Source organism: Equus quagga, chromosome 4, assembly GCF_021613505.1.
Source record: "Equus quagga isolate Etosha38 chromosome 4, UCLA_HA_Equagga_1.0, whole genome shotgun sequence".
Lineage (NCBI taxonomy): Eukaryota > Metazoa > Chordata > Mammalia > Perissodactyla > Equidae > Equus > Equus quagga.
This window is the reverse complement of record NC_060270.1, coordinates 44,496,277-44,523,505: the sequence shown is the minus strand read 5'-3', so window position 1 is coordinate 44,523,505 and position 27,229 is coordinate 44,496,277. Positions and strand designations below refer to the sequence as shown.

General features: G+C 37.6%; 1 protein-coding gene across 7 annotated transcripts in view; it reads left to right on the top strand.

Annotated features, from left to right (window-relative positions):
- NAALADL2 (N-acetylated alpha-linked acidic dipeptidase like 2) overlaps nt 1–27,229 on the top strand; it is a 1,259,279-nt gene that overhangs the window by 1,169,346 nt on the left and 62,704 nt on the right. For all 7 annotated transcript variants that reach the window (XM_046659057.1, XM_046659060.1, XM_046659059.1 and 4 more), the window contains one exon: nt 18,156–18,249. In XM_046659057.1, coding sequence (XP_046515013.1) covers nt 18,156–18,249 — 94 coding nt within the window. The remainder of the gene's footprint in view (nt 1–18,155; nt 18,250–27,229) is intronic.

Below are 27,229 nucleotides of genomic sequence, written 5' to 3'. Positions count from 1 at the left end.
GATTTGAACCAACGAAACACTGGGCCGCCTGCCACGGAGAGCGCGAACCTAACCACTCGGCCACGGAGGGCAGGAAAGACCTCAGAATGTTCTGGGAAATATAAGTGATTGAGAGGGAAAGTGACTCAAAGTGAACCTGAAGACCAGATTGTCATAGGCCTCAGGATGCTGGCTGGTATTGTGAGTGCAATGGGAAGCCAAGTTTTAAGAGAGAAAGAAGAGACAGGAAAGGAAACAAAGTAAATTCAGTCAAACTAATGGACTTCAAAAGGAGAAAAAGGAAACAGAACTCGTTGTTTGGAAAATACAAAAGGTGATAGAATAAATGTAAATATATATGTAATTATAGTAACTATAAATAGGTTAGATCAGTTGAAAGAAAATTTGTCAGACAGGATTTTTGAATTTTAAGAAATTCAGTGATGTGCTTATTTCAAGTTATACAAAATATTATGAGACAGAAAGCCCTGAAAGCAAAGAAAATTTTTAAAAAAGATATGCAAATATGAAACAAAGAAAACTGATGTTAGATTATCAACATCAGACAAAATAGCTTTAAAGTTCAAACATAGAGACTTATCTAATTAGAAGGTTATCTCATAAGGATAATTAATCAAGAAGATATAGCAATTCTGAATATGTAGGCCCCAAACAACATATATGCAAAATAAAAACTAATCAGATTATAAAAGGGAATCAATACATCCACAACTATAATGTAGGATTTGGTTTTTTTGGGTTTTTTTGAGGAAGATTAGCCCTGAGCTAAGTACTGCCAATCCTCCTCTTTTTGCTGAGGAAGACTGGCCCTGAGCTAACATCCATGTCCATCTTCCTCTACTTTTAACGTGGGATGCCTGCCACAGCATGGCTTTTGCCAAACGGTGCCAGGTCTGCACCCAGGATCTGAACCAGTGAACCCTGGGCCGCCGAGAAACGGAATGTGCGAACTTAACCGCTGTGCCACCGGGCCGGCCCCAGTGTAAGATTTTTAATATACTTCTCTCAGAAAGTGATGGATCAAAAATTACCTAAGGGTACAGAGAAACTGAGGATAAATTGGTGTAGAACAAGAACTAAGACGGGAGGTGTGGTGACTTGATAGGGGAAATAGATGTGAGATGCTGGTGCCCTAGAGAGGGCTGTGCGTTTACTCACAGAGGAGTTAGAGAGAGCATAATGGACACCGGAGACTATTTTCAATGCATTATAGTGGATGTGCTATGATAATGCAAGGGGCAAATTCCCACCATCATTTGTGTACTTTTTGTGTATGTGGTGTGCTTACTGAATTTCCCATTCTTCCTCCGTATTTTCATCATACACAGACACACACACACACACAATTTGGATTCTGCTTCTAGCATTTATTGTGTAAAAAGCAATGTGTTGAGAGTCTTAAGATCTTGATCTCAGTTCTAGTTTTGCCTCTAAACAGCTGTGTGATGTTAGGCAGATCATTTCAATTTTCATCCCCTATTTCCTTATTTGCAAATTGAGGTGATAGGGTCGGACAGCCAAGATCTCTTTCATCATTTGCTGCTCCATAAATTTATGTAAAATGTTTGACCTTTGGGGGATTAGTTTTGTTACTTATAAATGTATATTTAAATTATATATTTCACAAGGATGTATTGCCTAGCAATTAATTTTTTCCATTAAGAAATGAGGAAAAATAAAGTGATCTTATTTATTACAGGAATAGCATAATACAGATCTGAGATAATGAAACCCTAGCACTTCTTAATCTGCCTGAATAAGTGAGATAGTTCACCACAGCATGACCCAGTTTGTGTCCCCAATCTTCTAAATAAGTGGAATGAAGGGACACTGGATTTTCCTCTCTCCTTTAAAAATGAGACATTGTTAGCAACTTATCATAGAGGAAATGAAAAACAAAACAGGCACAATACTAAGTGTTGCCTCATTTTAATACTGTTTTCCACAAAATAAATGATATTTTAGATGGAGAAACCTGTATTTCTATTACTCTATACATTTTCCCATTGTTAAGAATTGTCTGAATGCTTTGACAAGCTTTTCAGAAACGTTATTATTGCTTTGTTCTCAAGTTTGCTGAATGTGTTCCTAGGCCTCCTCTTATTTATGTATGTACTTTGCCATAAACCAATTGTGATCTCTCCTTTCTATTTACGTTTTAAAGACTTTCTACATAAAAGTTTGATATTATAAAATATAAACTTATAGAAAGAAGCAAATCTGATTTTGTCAATTGCCCACACAAGCAAGCATCCTTTGTTGGCTTCTGTTGTCTATAGTGCAGATTCTCAAAGTCTGATCTCTTGGTCACCTGCATCCCTGTCATCAGGGGTGCTTATTTTAACATAGTGAATTCTGGTGCCGCTACACAGATCAACACAAGTTAGAATCTTGTGTGCTTGTGTGTGTCTGGCGGAGTGGGGCCATAGGTGAGAATTTTCATTTTAAAAAGTTTCACAGGTGCTTCTGATGCAGATGGTCCAGAGGCCAGACACTGAGATATTCTGATCTGCAATATGAAGTCTCAGTTCCTCACTGTAACCTGCCAGACCCTTCACAGCCTTGCTCCCATCGACCTTGCTCCAATTATTACCAGCATTGCTTAATGTGATCTGGCAGGTTTCTTGGCAGGATTAAATGAAATCTTGTAGTCACACTTCTAATGAAAGGTCTGACACGTGGTAGACTTTCAATTAACACTTGCTCCTTTCCTCTACCCTCCTTTGGAACATGTGAAAACCACAAATTTAACATATCACCTCTTTATGGGCCTAGTTTCTTTGCAAAGCATGAGCAGACATATACCATAGTGTATATTTTTCTATTAGTGTAGTGTTTCTATTTGTAATGTAGTGTAGTGTTTCATAGTGTAATGTTTCTATTTTTTCTGAGGAAAATGTAAAAACACAAAGATCAGGGGCCAGCCTGGTGGTGCAGCAGTTAAGTTCTCATGTTCCACTTTGGCGGCCCGGTGTTTGCTGGTTCGGATCCCGGGTGCAGACCTACACACCGCTTGGCAAGTCAGGCTGTGGCAGGCATCCCACATATAAAGTGGAGGAAGATGGGTATGGATGTTGGTTCAAGGCCAGTCTCCCTCAGCAAAAAGAGGAGGATTGGCAACAGATGTTAGCTCAGGGCTAATCTTCCTCAAAAAACAAAAAAAACAAAGATCACACAAATTTCAGAGAGCAAAGGAAGCAGAATTCCTAAAGTTTGTGGAAAGAAGTCTCCCTCTGCTTCTCAGTCAGCAACTGGTAGCAGGCTCTACTGAGCCCGGGCCTTTTCACAAGCTCTCCCTCATGTGGAAGAAACTGCTCAGCTCACAGCATCTTCAGAAGCGGGCTGCCTACAAAGCATGGAATTTGTCATGGCAAACATGGCTGTTGGTTAAAATCTACTTCAGGTTCTAGAAATTAGTCACACTAAGTTGTTTGGACAACCCCCAACTTTTGTTATTAGATTGAGTCCCTCAACATTCTCAGTATCCCTCAATAACCAACCATGGGTTACAAATTCAAAAGAACATTGTGATTGTGTTTTAGAGAGTAAGGTCTTACACTTGAGGAAACCCAGGCCCGCAGAGGTGCAAGGACTAAATCTATACATTCTAAATTCTAGGCCATTGTGTTTTCAACAACATACATTCAGACATTATGACTTTTGGTGATGTTGGTAATGTGGAAACATGAGTTACCTATTACCAGATGAAATGAAGAAATGAAAACCTTATCTTTACCATTCCAGATCAGGGTTTGCTTTGGCCTGTTATGTGGAATGGCATAAGGCTTTTTCTAGGTTAATTTATTAATAATTGCATAGTGTTGCTTTAAAAAATTTTTTTTTACTTGTCAAGACATCTCAGGGTAAATGGAATATCTTTCTCCTTTATAAGGAACTCATTAACAAGGAAAGAGATCTCTTACAATATAGTTTTCTTCTCCAACTTTATTTTCCCTTTCCTTTCAAAGAACCCTACTTGCCTCAAAACTGACTTACCCAATGTTGGAATCGTAACTTGCACTGGCCGATTCCTCTTGCTGAGAGTGCTGCCCTCAACCCTCCCCAGCTCCTTGAATTGTTCCCTTTCTTTAAGGTCCAGCTGAAGTGAAATCTCCAAGACGTGTTCTTGGGCTATTGCTGTTCCTGGTGACCACTGTTTTCCTACTCATCTGACCCTTTGGATGCACTGCTTTATATGCTCTTTTCGTTTTTCTATGCTAATATCTTGGCTTCCAACCCGTAAACCCCTTAACTATAAGAACTGCTTCACCTTTTTTGCATTTAACCCAGGACTCTTGAATTGTAGGTGCTTTATAAGCACTCTTTCAAAGTAGATATCTCTATGATAAAGTGTTCTAAAGTTAATTAATTATAAAACTAAGGGTCCTATCACAGTGATTAACTGATTAACAATAATAATATTAAAACACTCCCGAATTATTGGTTTGTGTTGTTTTTTGAGACATCCTGGGATGTTTGAGAGGCAAGGAGGTATTCGAGTCCTGTCTATCAGTGAGCAACATGTGAAGAAGAAAAGAGAAGTCATGGAAATTCTAGAGCTAGACAGTGTGCTCCATTTGTACAATTCCTTTAATTACATATATATATATTTTGGATTCAACTGGAAAATAGCATTTAGTTCAGAGAAAGCTGATATAAGAAGCTTATCATGAATATAATTACACATCAAAGGATCTAAAGCCATTGCATTTTTTACTGTTTTTAAGATTCCAAGTCTCACTCTGTAGGATGCAGTCTGCAGCAACATTTATTGTATGTACAGCCAGAAAAGAAACTGCATTAACAATATAACTGCATACACTAAGGATCACATATATTTTGGCCATTATTCAAAGTAAGACATTATTCTAGGTAGAATTAGCGAATTCAAAAGAATAAACAGTTTATTCTTTTTCATTCTCATATCTCCACCCTTCTCTATTGCCCTTATTGTCTCTGTAATATAGAAACATGATGTCATTATTCTCTATGTTAATATTTTTGTGAAAAAAAGGAACAATATTCTGAAAATATTTTTAGAAAAACAAAATTTCACCAGTTGTTTAAATTTATAAGAGAATTGAGGTTTACTTTATTTTTTGTTGTTTTATCAACTAGGACATACATAAGGGAATAATTATATTAACACTTTATATCAAAATGATAATATTGCTCTATTAAGTAGATAATTGACTTCAGATGTGATTGAATCCATTGTTACCAAAATATCCTTTAGTTAATGATTGGATGTAGGAAGAAATGTTATTTTTATCCTTTGCTAAAGCACTGTTTTATTAAATTCTTAAAGAGCAAACTGAAACCACATTATTTTGCATGCACAGATATCTAGCATTATGCTCTAAAAATACAATCTCTAAGCATAAGCTGTAAATAGGAAATCATTGGCTCCTTCTGTCTTACTGCCTTATGCACCTTTGATGTATGTTTCTTTAGCATTATTACAAACTCTGCTAAATCAATTCTCTAATCTTTCTCTCCACGATTAATTACTTTGGATAATTTACCAATTGCATGATTTAATAAACATACAATTCCCCTTTTAAAAAACAATCCCTACCAGTTTGCCACACGAGAGCTGGAGTGTTATCTGCAACAACAGAGAACTTGACTTCTGTTGTGGTGACGTGGGGAGAGTTCAGGGGAGATAACTAGCTTTGGCAACCTAAAGACATGAATTTTCCTTTAGAAGAAACTTTCATGAAGTATATGTAAAATAAACAATAAAATATATGTTTAACATTTTAATTTTATTGTTGTGTGAAGATATGAAAAATCCAACCAATCAATTTCATATAAACTGATATAAGAGCATGTGCTTTGCACAGTATCTGCTTCTGATTCTTCCCTGTGTGATATACAGCCTAGCACAGTGCCTTCCCTACAGAAGGAATTTTCTCAAGGAAGACTTTCCTTATCCCCTCAGATGCATTAGGACCCCTGTGTACTTCTCATAACACCATATAGTGTTTAACTATTTAATAATTAGTATAGCCAGTATCTGTGTCCTCTCATGAGAAAAGTCTGGAAATTCCCAGCATCTAACGTGGTCTCTGACATATAGCACTGCCCGATAAGTGTTGATTTAATACCAGAAATGCCCTCAAGCAGTATGAAGATGGATAGATGGGTGATCACTGATAACCTTTAGTAAGTGTTCATGTTGTTCTTTGAGTATTTCCCTAAACCTTATTCAAAGAATCTAAAATTGGAGTAATAATGACTTACAATCTACTAAGATAGATAAATTCCAATCAGTATGCATACCAACTCACCTTCATCATTCATTACCCTGGCTCTTCCAGTTGTATTTTATAATCAATGCTGTTTACTGTAGAAAAATCAGAAAAATACTCTATCACTAAGGACATCGTAGAGAATTTTTACTTTGTAAATCTCTACATCCACTTTCCTATGCTCAAGGAAGCAGGATCTACAAACATGAAAATTAACATTAGCAAGTATCAAAAGTTATAATTCCTGATAGGACCATTTGTGGCTTGATTTTAAATATGCCTGATAGGTCTAATCAGCCCTTGATTATCCCTTAGAATCATGTTCAGGTTTGGTAAATGTTGTCTCAGTGGCCACTGGTATTCCCGATTTGCTAAAATTAGGAGAGGGATTGGAAAGGAAAGAAAAAATGCAATTTAGTGTAAGAATCCAGATTCTGCAGTCAGAATGCCTGGCCTCAAATCTCAGAATTACCATGTACTAGCTTAGTGGCCTCGGGAAATTTACTGAACACTGAGTAATACCTCTGTTTTCTCATGTGCAAAATGAATAAAGTGACGGTAAGAATTAAATGAATGAATTCATGTAAAGAATTTAGAATCATGCCTGGTATATAGCAAAAACTCATAAATATTAGCTGCTGTTGTTATTACCATTAGCCTTTGTTGAAGTTAGTTATTAGTTAAATATAAATACTTAATTTATAATTTGTCAGTCAGCACATACATAGTTCGATGAAAATTACTGCTAACCATGGTATAAAAGAAAAGTTGGTATCTTAAGGTCTTTTTGCAATGCACTAGGAAATATTAGCACACTGTGGTCCCTCTCTAAGAACAATATGACTACCAGAAGATAAAACTGTGTTACAAAGTGAAAACTATGACTACACCTGCCCAAAAAAGTAATCACTAAAACATACCAGTAAACTAGGGGCCGGCCCAGTTGTGTAGTGGTTAAGTTCACGTGCTCCACTTCAGCGGCTGGAGGTTCACAGTTTCTGATCTTGGGTGTGGATCTACACACTGCTCATCAAACCATGCTGTGGTAGTATCCCACATACAAAACAGAGGAAGACTGGCAGAGATGTTAGCTCGGAGACAATCTTCCTCAAGCAAAGAAAGGAGGATTGGCAACATATGTTAGCTCAGGGCCAATCTTCCTCACCAAAATAAATAAATAAATAAATACATAAAACACCCCAGTAAACCAGCTTGATTTCATTATTTCCTAATTAATGCATAAATATATTTTCTCTGCTATAACTTAGTAACAGATAGGTGATGCCAGTCACTGAAAGAGGAAAGAGATCTTAAGATTGAAAAAAAAATTTTACCAGTTACTTTTGTGGTCTAGGAATAGAAAGTAAGCATTCTATTTTAGCAACAGATTTCCATCTCTTTGCCTGAGGCTTTCTTCAGCCATGGAAAACTGCTGGTGTAGACCAGAAGGGTTAAAGATTTGACACCTCCATGAACAACCCTCACTCAGTTCCTGATGGGAGCCGGTGAATCAATATCCAGCTCCCTTGTCCCTTGGATGAGAAAATTCTAAAGAACGTATTTGATACTGGCCCTCAGATGTTCCCGAGGACAATTAAGCTCCAGTCACCCACAGTAAGAGATGACTTGATAAAATGTCTTCTACTCTCTGTCTTCCCTTTCTGGTCTTCCTTTTTCCTCTACCTTCACCTCTCAATGAACTACTTGCACTCACATTTTTTCTCCAGGTCTGTTTCTAGGGGGACCCGAAGTAAGGCTCCTGGTAAGCTCCAGGTTGGGCGGTGAGAGTTTATGCTGAGAACACAGAGAGGAGATGGGGCTTGCAGCAGAAGCAGAGGCTGGAAAGGAGGATTAGAATCAGTCAGTTTGTATTCCTAGCCGATCAGTGTCTTGCCGGCAAAGGTTGCCTTAGTTCTTAACGCCTTGGCATTCACAGGTGGTCAGTGTGTGTTTTGTAAACAAATATACCTTTATCACTTTAGGGGACAAATTAAGGGCTCATCTCTTTGATAATCAAATTAAAATGCTGTGGAGACGTACTCCACGTATGCTTCCTTTACTCCACATCCTGTCAATTTGCTGTCTGCCCAAGGGATTCAGAGAGCTTTTGTGGGTCTGTCAGCGGCAGCAGCTCTGTAGTAAAAGCAGGTGCCGTTCTCCAAACCAGGCGTGCCAGAATTCTTGCTCAGCCCTTGGAAGCTGTAGGAGGTACAGTGGTGACTGAAACAGCAGTTTCTCAAGGTGACAAAGAGAAAAGGGCTCTCCCTCGCTCAGTGGTGTGCAGAGCTATGGGTTCCACTGCCCAGTAATGCTGCTCCCCAAGTTTACCACGGTTTGCTAACATAGTCTTGAAGCTCACACATACTCTCCCTGTGGTAGGCCCGTGGGCCAGACAGGGTTGGTCACAGGACTTCCTAATAACAGCCACAAGTTTTCGGAACCAAATATCCCATACATTTCCCTTGGTTAAAATCCTTCTCCTTAAAATGAATTTCCCTCTCAGTAGCTTTTGGAATTCTTCAATGATTTTTTAAATCCTTTGCTGCCACGCAACTTCATTTGAGACTACCTCAATCTGTCAAAACTATTCTGGCATCTTTGAAATCTTAAGAAGGAAAGAGTAGAGTCTTGAACCATTTCTTTCCTGAAAGCTTAGGAATTCCATACCAATTTTCCTATCTCTTTCCCCCGTTACTATTGAGCTGCACAAATATGTGTGCCGAACAGTGGAAACAAGGCCTTTGCTAGGCCTGCTAAACATCTCATGGAAACGTCTCCACAGAAAGCAGGCCTCAAGTCATCCCTTGGCAACAACTAGATCTTTCTTCCAAGGTAACCAGGAGTCTCCACTTCCACGTGTGACTCCTACAGGGCAGTACCTGTTAGCACTGAGGGAGCAGCTGTGGCATTTGAGTTTTGCTCACTGGTTTCTGTGTGGGTTTAGTCAAAAGTCATACTTTTTTGATACTTGTGGGGGTTATATAAGTCCCTGACTTTCTAAGACATTTTTTAAGTAGTTTTTTCAATAAATAGACTTGCCAGATCATAGGTTTTTGAGTTGAGTATTGGTCGCCATCAATTTCTATAGAGGTAAAGGAAGCAATAGAAAGGAAGTGGCACAGACAGGTCTGTTTTGTTTTTTTTTTTTTTAAAGATTTTATTTTTTTCCTTTTTCTCCCCAAAGCCCCCCAGTACATAGTTGTATATTCTTCACTGTGGGTCCTTCTAGTTGTGGCATGTGGGACACTGCCTCAGCGTGGTTTATGAGCAGTGCCATGTGCGCGCCCAGGATTCGAACCAACGAAACACTGGGCCACCTGCAGCGGAGTGTGCGAACTTAACCACTCAGCCACGGGGCCGGCACCAACAGGTCCATTTTTTACAGTGCACAAGAAATATACTTTGAATGAGTAACTGCATAGCTCTAGCTACAATGTGGAGATTGGGTGAGAGGCAGACATTTAGATTAATTAGGGAGTTTGTGGAGTATGCCAGGTGAGAGATAATAAGAGTCTTAATACCAAATTTTAGCCATATTAGAGGTAGATAGATTTTGTGCACTAATTTGTGTAGCTCCATTTAATTTCTCCTTTTGCTAGGAAAATAGGCTGTGTGTGTTAGGCCTGCATTCTTGCTTCCCCTCCCCTGTTGACATCACAGCTTTGGAAAGCAGTCCTGAGCACTGGGAGGCTGCTTCTCGCTCTGCTCCTCTCGAGGGTCATCCCTGAGTCTCCTTGCCCATGGCTGGCTGCCCAGAGGTTTGTTATCCATAGGGCGTTTGTTGCTAAGTTGGGTGTTTTCTACTAGAAAGTGACAGAAATCAGTTTGGTCACTTCAGGATGAACATAACAGCCCGAAGGGCATCAGGCACCACAAAATCATGTTACGAAGACTCTCACCAGACCATAACTTATCAGATAGTGCCTCTGCTCTGAAAGTTAAGGGAAAGCAGAAGGAGTCCCTGCAGATCGCTGAATCGTGGCCATATGCCTTGGTTGAGTTTTAGGGTTTTCTGACTCCCCACCCCACACCCCACATGCAAACTTACTTCCCACTATCCAAGAACTCCACTTCAGTCACACTGGTTTCTTCATGTTTCTCTAAAAAGTCTATGCTTTATTCTACTCCAAGGTTTTTGCTCATTTTTTTTCCCCTCGTCTAAAATGTCTTTTTTCTTTTACATTCTAGATTTTTGAGCCCAAAATATATAATGTGGTATAATCCTATGGTACATTTAAAGTAGAATAGAAAATGATTCTTTCCAGGAAACCAAAGATTCATGTTTACTAATTTTCTACTGTAAACTTATTTTTCCAATTGTGTAAAAGTGGTATGACTTGTCTCTATCCAGAAAGTAAGAGCTAAAGGGAGAAGCTGTCTTATATTTCTCTTCCCTCCCCCTAGCGCAGCGATGGTCACGCGGTAAAGGCTCAGTGAACACTAGTGGCATGGTTCATGATTCATCCACTGTTTCCCGTGTCATGTCACACCATGCTGTAACGACCAGTCTCCTTCAATTTGTTTCTCTCACGAACCTATAAACAGGTGTTGTGATTATCTCACAGCAATACCTTCTAGAGTGGGGCTACATCGCATTTTAAATCTGACAGAAGACATAAAAGCAGTCCCACAATGTTAGTTTAACTTACAGCTTAGGTATGAGGTATTAACTGTGGTTACTTTCATTTGCAATTATAAAAACAGAACAAACCACGTTTTTACTGAGCATCTCTACCTATAACTAAAAAGAAATTCTGATATGGAACTGTGGTATTGCTATTGCTTATACCAATAGATAAAGGTATAGTGAACCTACTTGTGTCCAACTGCATTGTTCATGCATTACCTAGTTACTCATTCAAAGCACTTATTGCAGATACAGTCACCATACTGGTCAGTGTGATACAATAATTGAAGGGAGAATATGGCCCCACTCTAGATATTCACAGTTTAGTAAACAAATATCTTTTTTTTTTTTTTTGGTCTCTCTAGACTGGTGAGTAAGGAAAAGATTTGTGACAAAGTCAGAGAATGCAAAACCTCTTTACTAGACAACAAAGCAACAGATTACTACTTATAAAGTTTAAGAAAACAGTACATTTGTATTTATATATTTTCCTTTAAGTTTCTAAAAACACTCTTTTGAACCTTTAAATACAATTTAAATTATTTCAGACTGAAGAAAGAGAAACTTTTTTGTGGGATAACTATAATTTACCTTTATTTCTCTTAAAATACAGAAGACGGCTCTTTTAGTAATTGTTATCTTCTTTGACAATCGGATCTTTCCTAACACCAGTGAAACCACTAACTGTAAAGACATCAATATTGTTTAGCGAGAGGGAAAAGCCTCTGCAATGTGGTGTTCCTGCACTCATTTTTCAATATAAAAATGCTTTAATTTTTTTGAATACTTTTACTTCTATGAAACAATATTTTTATTCTGTTGTACTTTCTTTATCCTCTGGTCGAGGGTAGGATGGTCTGGGAGGAGTGAAGAAAGAAGGACATGAAATAATGGAATTTCAGGCAGCTTAGGGGAGTGATGCCACCAAGATGGCAGAGTAGGAGATCCCAGCCTCCATCTTCCCACAAAGAACAATGATTAGACAGCTATCCAAAAAGAAAATAGCTCTGGGAGAGCTCAGGAGCCCATTTAAGAAGTGTCAACAACATAGTGGAGCAAAATAACCTGAGAATAACCACACAAAAATGGTAGGAAAAACAGGTTCATTTTGCTTGAATCATTCCATCCCCCAGGCCGGCACTGCTCAGGGCCAAGAGGGAATTCCCTGGCCAGAGAGAGTTCTCATTGCAGGAAAATAGCAGAATTAGTGACCAGCTTCCCCAGTCTTTCAGGGCACTGCCCAAAGGACCTGGTCCCAACTCCTATAGCTGACCTGCTCTGCCAGGCATACCAGCAGCTAGGCCCTGTATAGTCATGTACCTCCGCACTGCTGGCCCCAACTCCTTTCACCAGGCTCTACTGTTGTTTGTGCTCCCATGGCTTGCCCTTGCAGCCACAGAAGTGCATGCCGAGAGCCAAGGCACCCACAGCTGCTTGTGTACCAGAAGCCAGTCCCGTCATCTGTCACAAGCCTGTACTGCTGCTGCTGCTCCTACAGATAGCCCCTGTAGTGTGAACCTGCATGCTGCTGGTACTGACTCCTGTCACTGGACTCCACTGCAGTGCACCACCTGCAACTAGTTCCTGCAGCTGCATGAGTGCACACTGAGAGCCAGAGTCCCACAACTGCATGTGCACCCACAGCTGGCCCTGGCCCCTGCCACTGACCGAGACCCTTGTCAAGGTGTGTATGCCTGCAGCCAGCCCCTGCCACCACGCAGGCACCTGCAGCCAGCTCCACAGCTGAGCAAGTGTACACCACCAGCTCCAACCACCACTACTACCACCTGCCCTGGTCCCTTGCTGATGAGGACTCTGACAGCTCTTGTAGCCACCCAGGACCCCCTACAGCTCTTGCTGTTAAGGATCGTGCAATTGTCAATGTCACAGACCTCAGCCACTTGAGCCAATGAGATACTTTCACCACCTCACATTTCATCATATTTGTGAATTTTCCAGTTTTCTTCTTGTCATTGATCTCTAGTTTCACACCACTGTTGTCAATTAAAAGATGCTCCATATGATTTTATTCTTCTTAAATTAAGACTTTTTTGTGGCCTAACGTAGGGTCCATACTGTAGAATGTTCCATGTGCATTTGAGAAGAATGTGTATTCTGCTGCTGTTGGATGGAATGTTATGTAAATATCTGTGAAGTCCTCTGGTCTAACATCTAGTTTAAGTCCAATGTTTCCTTATGGATTTTCTGTCTGTATGATCTATCCATTGTTGAAAGTGGAATACAGAAGTCCCCTACTATTATTGTACCACTGTCTATTTCTCCCTTCAGGTCTGTTAATGTTAGCTTTATATATTTAGATGTTCCTATGTTGGGTGCATAAATATTTACAACTTTATACCCTCTTGTTGGATTGACCCCTTTACTTTTTCATTATATAACAACCTTCTTTGTCTCTTATTACAGTTTTTGTCATATATAAGTATAGTATTCTTGCTTTCTTTGGGTTTTTATTTGCATGAAATATCTTTTTTCATTTCTTTACTCTTAGTCTGTGTGTGTCCTTACAGCTAAAGTGAGTCTTTTGTAGTCAGGATATAGTTGGGTCTTGTGTTTTTAATCTATTCCTCCATTCTATGTCTTTTCATTGGAGAATTTAGTCCATTTACATTTAAAGAATTATTGATACATATGACCTTTTGTTAATTATTTCCTGGCCATTTTGTAATTCCTTTGTTCCTTTCTTCTTGTCTTCTTCTCTTCCTTTGTGATATGATAATTTTCTGTAATGTTATGCTTTGATACCTTTCTCTTTATCTTTTGTGTATCTATTATAGGTTTTTACTTTGTGGTTACTATGAGGCCTATATAAAACATTTTATATATGTAACAGTCGGTTTTAAGCTGATCACAACTTAAGAAGGCACACTAAAGCTCTATGTTTTTATTCTCCCACTTTCCCCACATTTTATGTATTTGATATCACAATTTGCATCTTTTTACCTTTTTTATCCATTAAAAATTTGCATAGTTATAGTTATTTTTAGCACTTATGTCTTTTAACCTTCGTACTAGATTTATAAGTGATTTACCCACCACAATTAAAGATTAGAATATTATGTATTTAACTATATATTTACCCTTGCCAGTGAATTTACACTTTCATATGTTTTCCTGTTACTAATTAGTGTTCTTTCATTTCAGCTTGAAGAATTCCCTTTAATATTTCTTTTAAGGCTGGTCTAGCGTTGATGAACTTCTTCATCTTTAGCTTGTCTGGAAAGCTCTTATCTCTCCTTCACTTCTAGTAGAGTATTCTTTGTTGGCAACTTTTCCTTGTAACACTTTGGATACATCATCCCACTCTCTCATGGCCTACAAAGTTTCTGCTGCAAAATCTGCTTTTAGTCTTATGGAGGTTTCCTCCTCATAACGAGTTGTTTTTCCTCTTGCTACTTTTAAGATTCTTTCCTTGTCTTTAATTTTTGACAGTTTAATTATAATATGTCTCAGGGTGGGTCTCTTTGGATTCATCTTATTTGGAATTATCTAGGATTCCTGGATCTGAATGACTGTTTCTTTCCCTATGTTAGAGAAGTTTTCAGATATCATTTCTTTGAATAAGATTTCTCCCCCTTTCTCTATTTTCCTCTGGGACCCCCATAATGCAAATATTGATCCATATGATGGTGTCCTGTATGTCCTTTAAGCTATCTTCATTGTTTTTTTCTTTTTACTCTTCTGATTAGATGAATTCCACTTCCCTGTCTTTGAGTTCGCTGATCCTTTCTTCTGTTTGATTAGTCTACTGTTGAATCTTTCTATTGAATTTTTCAGTCCATTTATTGTACTCTTTAACTCTATGATTTCTGTTTGGTACTCTCTTATATTTTCTCTTTTTATTGAAAATTCTCACTTTACTCATGGGTTGTTCTCCTGACCTTGATGAGCAAATTTATAACTATTATTTTGAACTCTTTATCAGTAAATCACTTATCTCTGTTTCATTAAGGCTGTTTCTGGAGTTTTATCTTATTTGTTTGAAATGTATTGTTTTGTCTCCTCATTTTGCTTGACTCTGTGTTTGTTTCTATGCATTAGATAAACAGCCACCTCTCCTGTTCTTGATGGAATGGTCTCATATAGGAGATGAACCTTGTCATTCAGGCTGGCCCTAGCTCTTGTTTGTCTCTCAAACCTTTTTGATTGTCCAAGTCTCCTTCTTTGTTCTTAGTGGTTCCCAGTAGTTCAGTGTGTGCCAAAACCTGTCAGTGTCCCAAAGGAGAGGATTCAAGTCAGCATCTAGATACAGGCTAATTGGAAGCCATACTTTTGAAGTATGCAAATAAACCTCTTTCAGGGAAAGACTAGGTGATGGGTGTTTCTACCTACTCCATCTGTGCTGAGCCCAGGAGGGACAGCCAGTTAAGAAGTGTTTCTTTGTTTGCTACAGTCCTGGGGAACCCATGAATGCAAGCCCTGTGGGCCACCCAAGCCAAGTCATCAAGGGATGCATCCCCTGGTGGCAGCTTCAAAAGCCAGAGTGCCAGATGTGTGCACAAGCTCTTTTCAGGGACACATTGCTGATCTGGAGCAAGGTAGAGGGAGAATGTGAAGATGGCATCTGCCTGCCTCCCTAGTTTCCAGAGAGGACTGCAGTTGGTCTCTAGATGTGTGTTAAATTAGAAGTCTGCCCCTCAGGTTGCAGCTTTTAAGATATGCAAAGCTTTTGAGATAGCTTTTAAGATATTTCAGGAAAAGACTGGGAGATGGGCATTTTTGCCTTGCTGCCTCTGCACTGAGCCCTGGGGTAAGAGCCACAGTGAGTCCTCACAAGCCCATTAAGAAATTTTCTTTGTTTGCTATATAGTGTGTGGTTCTTGTGGACATAAGACCCATTGGCTTACAGGGCTAGGTATTTTGGGGGCCCATCCCTCAGGTGAAAGTCTTAAAAGTTAGGGCACTAGATGTTGGTCCAAACCCTTTTCTCCTCAGAGAGAAGCTGAGAGCTATGAGTTCCCTCACAATTGTATGTCACTGTGATGGGGTAGGGTTTATGGCAGATGTGTCTCAGCCTTTCTTACCCAATTTGATGTGGATTTTTTCTCACTTGCCTAGTGTGTAGGAATCACTCAGCTAGTTTCTAGATTTTTTCAGAGAGAATTGTTCTGTGTATAGCCATAGACTCGGTGTGCACGTGGGAGGAGTGAGTTCTAGAGCGCCATCTTGGACTGGAACCCAATAAGGCTTATACTCAATGTTTTTAACATAGGATTAATTCCCCCTCTACCTGCCTCTAGGCTTGTCAAGATAATGAAATGAGATATGGAGGTGTAAAGCACTTTGAAAAGAATGGGGCCTTGTATAAATATAAATGAAGATTGCTTTGGCATGCCTGAATAGGAGCAAATTCCAGACTGGACAGGAAGAGTATACAGTATGACTCTTCTCTTCTCACTGCATCCAAGGCATATACAAATCTCTCTCTTGCTTGTGAAGCTGAAAATAAAGCCGATTTAGTCTAAGCATTCTACCGTGGACCAGGTGTTTTAGAAGTCCCAATATTTGTTGCCAGGTTCTTTTTGAAAGAAATAGCAAGGTGGCTGGCTTATATTCCAGTTGTTCAAGCTGCCAAATGACTCTTAAAAAACAAAACAAAACAACTTTCTCCAGTAGCACATAGAGAAGTGCCTTTCTCCTCCCTCCCCATTCTTTCATTTTAATCTTTAGTAATGTGTAGTTTCCAGATTACAAAAATGTAAACAAAACATGTCTCTTCTGTAGTTACTATTATCTAGTGCAAATTGGAAAAAGAAACCATAATGCTTCTTAATCTTCTTTAAAAATTCCTTTTTATAAATAATTTATTTCCAAATATTGGTGTTCCTTGCATGATTTGCATGGGGTAGAGTGGAATAGAAATAGGATTCATATCGACCTATTGTAGATAATGCTTTTTTCCTGAGGTACAGCATAATCACAGTAGGCAGTTTCCCAGGATTTTTGTAATCACTATGCTGGGGATAAAACTCTGCAAAGATACCTTTGGCATTGGGGAAGAAATGGTTGCTACATTTTGGAGAAAAATATCTCAAAGAAATAAAGGGATATCATAGGTGTTTCTTTTTCCTCTTTATTTCTAAAAAAAGTATTTCCCCAGGCATATAGATGAAGATCAAATTGAATTGTATTTTTATCATAATATAAATTGTGGAAACAACTGGGAAATATAACTTTTAAATATTAAATGGAATTTGACTCTTTTGAATATGTAGATTTGAAAATTTAACATCACATTTTCCTTGTAAATTCTATCTTTTATATGTCCTATACTGTCTCAAGTTAGTGTGCTAATTTCCCTTGTGTAGTTTCACAAGATAATATTTTCATTCACTAACAACATTTCATATGCATTAATAACATCGACACAGCCACATTTCCCTGTGTGCCACCTTCAGGGTTATATGAGATGCAGGGACATTTATTAAGCCCAGGTAAATATTAAATATCACTTGAGAGAGCAGGAGAGTAACAATGGCATTTGCTGTCAGCCCTAAGTTCCTTTGAGATGTATATGAATACATAGGACTTGTTCAGTCTATTAAGCAGATGCTAGTTCAGCTGTAGTGAATATGTTGGTTTTCAAACATAGTTTTGGAGTGCTATGGTGGGTGGATATGCATGTATGAAAAATTCCAGGTATGAGTTTTGAGGATGCCATTTAAAATTTTATTTTATTAAATTTAATTCAAATCTTGGCCTCAAAAATGAATAAATGGTATTAGTTTGATAAATTTTGGAAAAGTAATTAGGAATAGAGTAAAGCATTAAGGAAAATAGTACCTAAGATTTTAAGGAATTTTTAGATTAAATTATATTTTAAATGAAATAAATTGATCATTAATTTTGTCTGGAATTTTACTTAGTCCAATAACCATGTATTGATTTTCACTTGTTCCTCTCTGCTATTTGTTTCATCATGAGACATTCCAAACCGTTTTATAAGGAAGTGTTTTAAAGGTTAACTATTGCAACTCATGTAATTAGGGAAGCTATTTCTTAACACTTGAGCTAAATAAAAGGAAGAAAATATTGTGTTTCTTTATACACTCTGAGACATGAAAAAGATACTGGTTTTTTTAATAGACAAATAAAATTAAAAAGAGGTTTAAATGAAAAAGATGTTTTATAAAAGTATTTTTTCCCCTGTGTTTTTGCCACTCTGGATGTATAAGAGTGTATAAAATAATGAAAAACAAACAAATAAGTAAAAACCCTTAATACTGAATGCCAGCTTTTTTTTCTTTTTCTTTCAGCTCTCAGGAGAAGTGATTTTGCAAATTGCCAACGAACCAGTCCTGCCCTTTAATGCTCTCGATATAGCTTTAGAAGTTCAAAACAACCTTAAAGGTAACTTTTCTTTGAATTATAGTAATTTTAGCAAATGAAAAATTGTTCAACTAATTTTCAACAAGGAATGGGTAAAATTATCTACTACCTTACTAATATTGGCAATGCAACACCTCCCTTCCTATAGAGGATTATCAATAGAAAGGCTTAGAATTTCAGTTACCATGTCAACAGGAATGAGGCGAACTGATGTGTGAGCATCAGACTTTGAAGGATGTTCCCCTAACTTTCTTTTATCAAGGAGATTTATAAGTTCAAGCTTCTGTTATTTTATGCAGGTTCCATATAGAAAAGTATAGTCCAGGGATTTTTTTTTTCAATGTTTGTACCTAACATTCAATCAGTTCAAACAAGACTGGCCCAGAAGTTCCTTCTTTAGGATTGGTTTCTGTAAGGTATGGGACCCATCATATTTCACTGAAGTGTTGGCTCATTGAAGATCAAGGATGACGAGAAGGAAACCAGGGAATTATTTCCATAGTCTCTGTTGCAACATCTTCATGTTTGGATATATCACTTTTTGAAGAATTGTGACACCACTCTAATAATTACCTTCATGTCCCCTTTATCTACATACAAATTTTTCAATTAGGCTTCTAATTTGTCTTCATTAACCACATGCAGAGGGAAGTATTGTATTTAAAGAATGCATCCTCCTCCTCCTCTTTGAGTCACACATCTTCCTATCAGATCTTTAATGAGTTGTTTGTAGACATGTGCTTCTCAATACAAATGTCAGTATTTTAACTATAGGACGTAAGCAGTAATCCTTGGAAAATGGGTCATTCTAAAGAGCCAAATATTTCCAATATCTGCAAGTTTAATACTTTTGTTTTGACTAACTGGATTGCTTAACCCAGAGAATACTACAATATAGTTTTTTTTCCCCTTAATGATTCTTATGACTTTCATGATAGTGGCTGTAAAACCATGACCTTGGGAGCAATTGAGCTGTTTAGGGATATTTGCTCCTAAAATAAATGGACTCATATTGCTCTGCTTTTGGTGTATTTAAGACAGTCTCTATTTTTTCTACTTTTGTCAAGATTCTATCTCACTGTTGTCAATCACTCTTTCTTCTAATTTGCTATTTCTAGAATATTTTGGGCATAGAAACTGAGTAACCAGGGATCGGCCCAGTCACGCAGCAGTTAAGTTCACACGTTCCACTTTGGTGGCCTGGGGTTCGCCGGTTCGGATCACAGGTGTGGACATGGCACCGCTTGGCAAGCCATGCTGTGGTAGGCGTCCCACATAGAAAGCGGAGGAAGATGGGCATGGATGTTAGCTCAGGGCCAGTCTTCCTCAACAAAACGAGGAGGATTGGCAGCAGATGTTAGCTCAGGGCTAATCTTCCTCAAAAAAAAAAAAAAAGAAAATGAGTAACCAAGTATATGCCATTTTACAAAATAAGAACGGATATAAGTCTTATACCTTATAAACAGGTATAAATAAGGACTGAAAAGTTCTGTGAATGCTAAACACTATCTTTTCTGCAACAATTTCTTTTAAGCATTTATTTTATTTGTTCTGTAGACTATATTGCCTTTCTTTAGTCTTCATTTTTGTACTTTAGAAAATTCAGCTGGTACTGCATATTATACTTAAAGCTTTCAGAGAACAAAAAGAGGAGATTTTTCTTATATTACATAAAGACTTGTTCATCTACAAAGGAATACCTGGCATGCATAGGCAGGAGCCTCAAAGAGTAGACTGCAAAATACTAACGTTGCACGATAGAATTATAAATAATTTGCAAGCTGTTTTTCTGAGTCCAAATTTTCTACGATAAATGTGTATTTGTAATAAAGACATGAAGAGTTTTTAAAAAAAATTAAAGAAATAAATCCAGCAGCAAAAAATTTAACACTACTGTCATTTGAAATGGAAAGTTCTATTATTTTTTTAAAAATTGAGTTTATTTTTAAAAATTCATAAATAAACATTTTAGCATTATAATTACTATATGAGCATTTTGAGTAATGTGGCCTACTTCTGAAGATCAATAAAAGTCTTAATGGGTCATTGTTAGAATTAGATTATCACTATGTTTTTTGTGGGGGTAGTTAGGGATCTCTTTCAAAATCTAAAGAAAAATGTAGGCTCTCTCCCCAGAAAATTACATTTGTACAAAAAGGTTTACATGTATTCCCCGTGAACTTTACATCATCTCCTGAAATTGTTTACTCATTCATTTCACAAATATTTATTGAGCATCCACTGTACAGTTGCTGGTACAGTTTTATAACCAAAAAAAAACCCCAGAAACAAAAGCAAAATCTCAACCGCTAAGTTAATAAAACAAAATTAAAATTCCTAAGAAACATGCATACATAGTAGAATACAACTGACATAAGTCAAAGCAATTTTTAAGTTAGCATTATGCTCAAATTATTCTCTAATATCAGTCAATTTGGAAGAAATGTGCATTCTCAAAGTAAGTGTTATGCAGAGCTGACTGTAGTTGTGTCCAGAGCATAGAGGAGAGAAGAGATCTTGTCAGGGAATATAAATTTGGGAGGTATCCCAGATAGAAGTCTAAGGGATGGAAGATAGAAAGAAAAGAAAAGATCTAAGATTTCTGGGGAGTTCCTACGTTTAGAAATTGGATGAATAGGTGGAATCAGAGAGTGAGGGGCCAAAGAGTAACAGAAAAACCAGGTGAATGTCATATCCTGAGGCCAAGGGAATAGAATCTTTCAAAGAGAAGGGAGTCATCAACTGTGTTAAGTACTGCTAATAGGTAAAGAAAAATGAGAACTGACCATCAATAATTGGATTTAGCAATTTGCAGATCATTGGTGATCTCAACAAAAACAGTTTTAGTGAAGTGGTATAAGAAAAAGCCTGATTCAAAAGAGATGGGTTTAGAGAAGTGATAAAATGGCCACACATGATGGTAGGTGGTGAGTATGGAGTAGACAAGGTTTAGCATTTTTTATTTTGATGAGAACAATTCAATGGAGAGTCAAGATTGATCAGAGAGTGAAAGGAGAATTGCTAGACTTATTTTCTTGAGTAGAGGCATTGTGAGGGTGGAGGACTTTGCCTTATGAACATAGTAGTTCATCCATAAAAATGTGAAAGAAAGCAGAGCTTGTGGAATATGGGTAAATGTGGTGGTGGGAGCCCTTGGCAAGTCTCTTTAGAATGAAAAAACAGTAAAATAATTGTTTAGGAGGGTGGGAAAGCAAATGAACTATTAAAATGTGATCAGTCTTTTGGGCAGCAGTAAGAGCTCAGGAGAAATATGTATTTTAGATGAGACAAATTCAATGTAATTGTGAATTTTTCCAGCCTTCAGCTGGGGATTCAGGCATATAATAGGCAAAGTTGGATTTAAGGGTTAGTGCTATTCTGGGAGAAGGACATCGAACTAGATAGGATAAAGAACTTTGAGAATGTGTGCAAAAGAGGACTCATAGTGATGGACCAAAGTGTCTAAACCCAGTATGGCATAAAGTGAGGATATGAAGGGAATGAGGGTAAGCAAAAAGGAAGGGTCAATGGACTTTATTTCTTGGTAAGAGCAAAGAATTGAGAATGAGTGAGCTAAAAATACTCATTCACTGGTGGCCAGCAAATGGGATTATTGAAAATGGGATCATACAGATGTGCAGATATTGGTAAAGACCAGGCTAGGGCATGACCATGGAAGTGTGGCAGGTGATCACTAGAGGAAAAGAAGCTAAGGAAAAGAGAGACTGGAATATGTAGATATTAAAATTGCCAAAAATAAGACGAGTCATTCTTGTAAGAGGGAAGGACTAAACCAGGACCTAAAATCTACAAAGAATGGACAGTGACCTAGAGATAAGTCCTACTGTTCTTCTAGGGCTGCTGGTACAAAGCACAGGGGTGAAGAAAAAACCACCACCTGGGAGGGTTGCAGTGGAAGAATGTCAGCAGGGGAGAGCCAGGTTTCAGTTAAAGCAAGAAGGTAAAGAAAATATTCCGAGAATACGCCAGGTTAATAATCCTTTCTTTAATAGTTATATCTAAAAGCATTTCAGTAAAGGGGGCGCGGTGGAAACTGCAGTCACTCTGCAAAGATTTCTACTTCAGGCCGGACACTACTGAGACTACACGAACCTCTCTCTAAAAGCCGAGGTCCTCGGCTGGATGAGCCAGGAGTCTGTGTCGGACTGCCTCTGCTATAGGTGAAGAACTTTTTCTTTGGTTGTTGGTTATATTTGAATTTTATTTCTTTTGATGTGAAAGTCCTTGGGGTCTCCCTGTCACTTTCACTCCGAAAGATGTGGCTGGATTTGAGGTGTCCTCATACTAAGAAAACAAAGCAAAGCAAAAAACAGAGGCAAAAAAAAAATGTCTTTTACCATGACCTGGTTATAAGTATTTGATCAGAGTGATATGATTTATCAACTTTAACTGTTACATTTTCGTATTTTGGTCATCAGTTTTCAAAATTATTTGCTCAAAATTATTTGATCATAGTCAAAGATTATTCAAACCTTTGCTAAATAGTAGCCAATTTGGTGTACCTGTTCTATTTTGACTACTTTGGTTATAGCTTTATTTCTAAAATAGAATACTTTAATGTGCTAATGTGTGAATAATGGACACCACTTATCAACAACTAAATAAATATTTTAGTTGCAATTTTAGCTACAGTGCTAGATGATTTCATTAGCTAAACAGAGTTCCTGTACTGTGTTAAATGAAACATATAATTTTACTGCTTAATACGAGATTTAATTGTTGATATATTTCCTTATTTGTTATGACAGTCAGCAGTGATTAGTCCTAAGTTCTCAATTACAGTTAAAAACAAAAACAGTGACCTTCAAGGCTGAACTATAAAATACTGTTTCTCCCTACTGCAAAGAGTTTAAATATGAAGGTCTCTGAAACCCAATTGCATTTTCAATCGTGTAATTTCTACCCCTTGACAACCGGCCATCTTGTTTATTTATTACACTAGTTTACAGTAGCAGCAGACCGTTCTCCACCATTCTCACAACCACGAGCAAGGATAATTTATCAGTGAATAATTTGTTTCAGTTGATTTATTGGATAGTTCTTGAAAGCTCATTTTGACTGAGTGACCTTGGCTATTAATATTTGGTCAAGGCCAAACACATAATAGTTGGAGAATGAATATTTGTATGTGGTGCATGGAGATATAGTATAAAGAGTGACGGATAAGATAACTGATACACTTCAGATGTACTTGTGACATAAAAATATGTCAAAAATGCACATATAAGGCAATGGTACTAGTTTGTGGGGACAGAGAGAGGCGTCAAGAATAAATAAAGTACCACCACATCCTTGAACCTGGAAACAGACTAACCAGTAAGGGCTTAATAACCTTACTAAGTTTACTGTTTTTCACTTTACCCACTTTTTAATGTATAAAACAGCACTTCAAAATAATTAACAACTATCTAATTTTGATGCTTTTTGTTTAATAGCTGCTATTTTTCTTTGTCAGAATTCTGGATTTTAATTATTTAGCATTATTATAAAAGCTAAAAATGACCAAATGAAGTAAAAGTCATTTTCATTTGATCTGGCTGTGTACACATTTATTTAGTGCAAGCCAGACTCAGCAGGAAACGTAATTTCGAGCTGTGTGGCTTGTTGCCACCTCCTGATTGTTTCATTAAATGTAAAATGGTTGTTGGCAGCATTTCCTCCTGTTCTTTCAAAAACTGACAATGCTGATTTGACGTGACTTTTTTCCTTCTTCATTAGCTCTGATAATTCATTAGCATCAATCACTTCATTTTAGAAGGAGGGATAGTGTTTCAAGGTGATGATGCCACTGAGGCAAGTACTCTGTGTTCTGTTAGATTTGTAGTTTCATGTTTTCAAAAGTCACTTTACTTCTTTCCTACAATCACAAGTGATTGAGACTCATCCAATGTCTTTTTTTCTTTCTGAGTATATAAGATGAATTAATTTCCCAATTGGCAAGATTAAGTATGTTTTGTATAAATTGCATGATTTTAGTCCTCAGTCCATCTGCCTCCAATCTTGGTTTTAATTACCACCAATTCCAACTTTGGACTGGCCTAAAGACAATAAAAGATGGGTACACTAGGTGTCTAGCCCCGTGCCCTCCCTAAGAAATCCAAAGCCATCCATCTAAAATCCAAACAATTCCAGAAAAGATTTTGTTCCTGTGGGAATTCTGAGTAATGCGAGATTTCTAATGATTTGATCTGAACTGGCATTTCTGGAACTGACCTTTTTGTGCAACAAGGACTTAAACTCGGAAGCATTCTCTGAGAAGTCTTTTACTTTGCTTGCTCAAATTGACAGCGAAATTCAATAAGAGATTGACCGTCCATGGGCTACAAATTCCTGAAAATATGTTTAGTATCAATCCCCATTATATTTTTGTATGGATTCTTACTACATAGCTATATTAAAGATTGTATTTCATTTATTGATATCCCACACCTAGTTCAAAAAGGGATTTGAGACAGCTGGATCTGCACCAAAATCCGATTGTCTCCGTATTGTCAGTTTTTGTCTCCTGAAACAAGTTTTTCTTTCCACCCATTTCTCTTTGAACTCATATTTTTATTGCATAATATCCCTTTATTATTATCCTAAGTGCATTGTCCCTTTCTTATTCCTCAGAATTATACTTTCTTTTCTTTTATCTCCTGTCTCACAATTTGTTGCTATTCATACAGTTTCCCTTTGAGATCATCATTTCCTTGCCTACTCTGAGTACTTCATCCAAATTCCTTTAAAGCTTTCTTTTCAGTACCTCCATTCTATATGTGTCACTACCTTGGTTGAAATGTTAGTGACTTCTTATTCTTCCTACTCTCCCATCCCAGTAATGGTCTATTGTATTGTGAATTATTTTCCTTAAGTGTATTTTTAAGATAAAGCCCTATGCTCATGGCAGAATAGTACTACAATTTATTATTCTATGACTGTTGCCTCACTGGCAGCACTTTTAAAGTTTGCTTGTTTTTTTTAAAGATATTTTTAATCTTGGTTTGTAATAGAGCATAAAATACCGTTGTCTTCCTGTTGATTAATTTTATTCAAACCTTTTTTTTTTCTTTTTCAGTTTCTTGGGTTAGCCAAAACATAATTAAACTCATATGTGTTATTAAACATACAACTTCAACTTTCTGTCTCAGGAGGAAAGGAATAAAAAATAAACCACACAGGAATTTAGTTCATTCAAGAAAACTTTTTCTTACTCTTCCAAAGCAGCCAATAACCACATCGTGTAGTTGCAAACATAACACAGCGTCTTTGGGCCATAAAAAGAGCTCCTGGTTTAATTTCTGCACCAGACAGACAGACACTGTTGGGAAACCCATTCTATGCAATATGTTGAAAGCCTTGCTAAATTTTCTTCTGCCGTGGCTACCTGGATCATTGGATAATATTTAGAATATAAGATAATCTTTAGAATGTGTTGCCTAGTTTTTAAAAAGTGGCCAACCTGGTTGTTCTAAACATTCCACTTTGGCATCTTTGCAAAAAGGATTCCTATTGTATTCAGTTTAGACATAATCCACTGTCTTCCGGCATATTGCATTTTCAAATAATATCCTTTTATCTGTACATTGCAAAATCAATGTTAGATTATTTGAGTATCAACAGTGTACTAGCTCCCACACTTCTTTCTCTACCTGCATTTTTGTTTGTTTAACTTCTTTAAATAACCAGCTGAGATGATTCATTGTGATTCATACCAAAGAAGGCAGCATGCAGAACAGAAAATGTAGGATAATAAAGGACTGTTGTCTCCCCTGGCTGAAATCGTATTGGCAATTTCTTTTCTTCTCTTTATTGGATGCCACAAGATATTTTTAAGATGACATTAAGTAACATACATTTTTCCCCCAAAATAATCTTCTGTTCTGCTCTTAACCACCGTGTTATGTGGAACATAAATCATACTTTTTCTTGTCACTATGAATCAGTGAAGTCTAAGCTGTGATTGTGCAATTGTTAGCACCTTTAAAACTGTGATAAGCTCATCCGCAGAAGAATAGGTTCTGTTGAAGCACTATTAAAGTAAAAGGCTACATTTGTTTGATATAAAAATGTAGTTTTAGAATATGATCAGTACATTTCACTCATAATTTAAAGTGAAGTTGAGCGGGTCTTTAAAAATACAGCCACAAAATGGAACCGAAAGATAGAAAAATGGAAATCAACAAAAATTTAAAACTTTTTGGAGTATGAAACTCTGAAGAGAGGCCACAATACTAGGTAGTAAAATCATTCTTTAAAATATGGTTACAAATCTGTCCAAGAGATTGTAGAACAAACTTAGTACACATGGATTTATGCCCAGCTGAAACTCACCAAGGTATGAAGTGCCTCAGGGCAAGAGGTAGTTTGTGCAGCTCCCAGATCCTGGCAGCTTGGAACGTGGAGATTCGGTGGGTGTAGTCAGCACTGTAGCTCCTGGTCTTACCCAGAAGTCTTAGAGACCTTGTGGAGAGGACATGTATGAAGTACCTTTGAACTTCCGATCTACTGTTGGAAGGCGTTTTAGGATCCTGTATCAAGGGTTCTCAGGAGGAACAAGTTTTCTGAGAAGCACCTTGGCATTTTAGGGGTTGCTCCACAAAGCCATGGGTATTGTGCTAAGTGCCTACCATTCATTGTGACATTTAACCTTACTCTACTCTAGGAGCTGAGCTGGGTATTGTTAAGACCAATCTAGAGATTAAGAAATTGAGCGTCAGAGGGGGTTTGTGTCTTTCTTATGTGTATGCATCTAAGTGGTAGGTTTAGGGCTTGAATGTGGCTCTGCCAGATTCCAAAGCCCCTGCCCCTTCCACTACACCATACTGCTTCCCAAACTGCCTTGAGCAGGGAACGCTGCAGGGTGATGACTGGCTCCAAGGCAGGAGTAAGGATATGTTTCCTTCAGTACGTTTTAGAGCCTCTCCTGAGTTGGTTTGCCTAGATCTCAATACCGATCTCAATACCCACTGACTAGGAATCCCTCTCTTCTTCTCTCCCT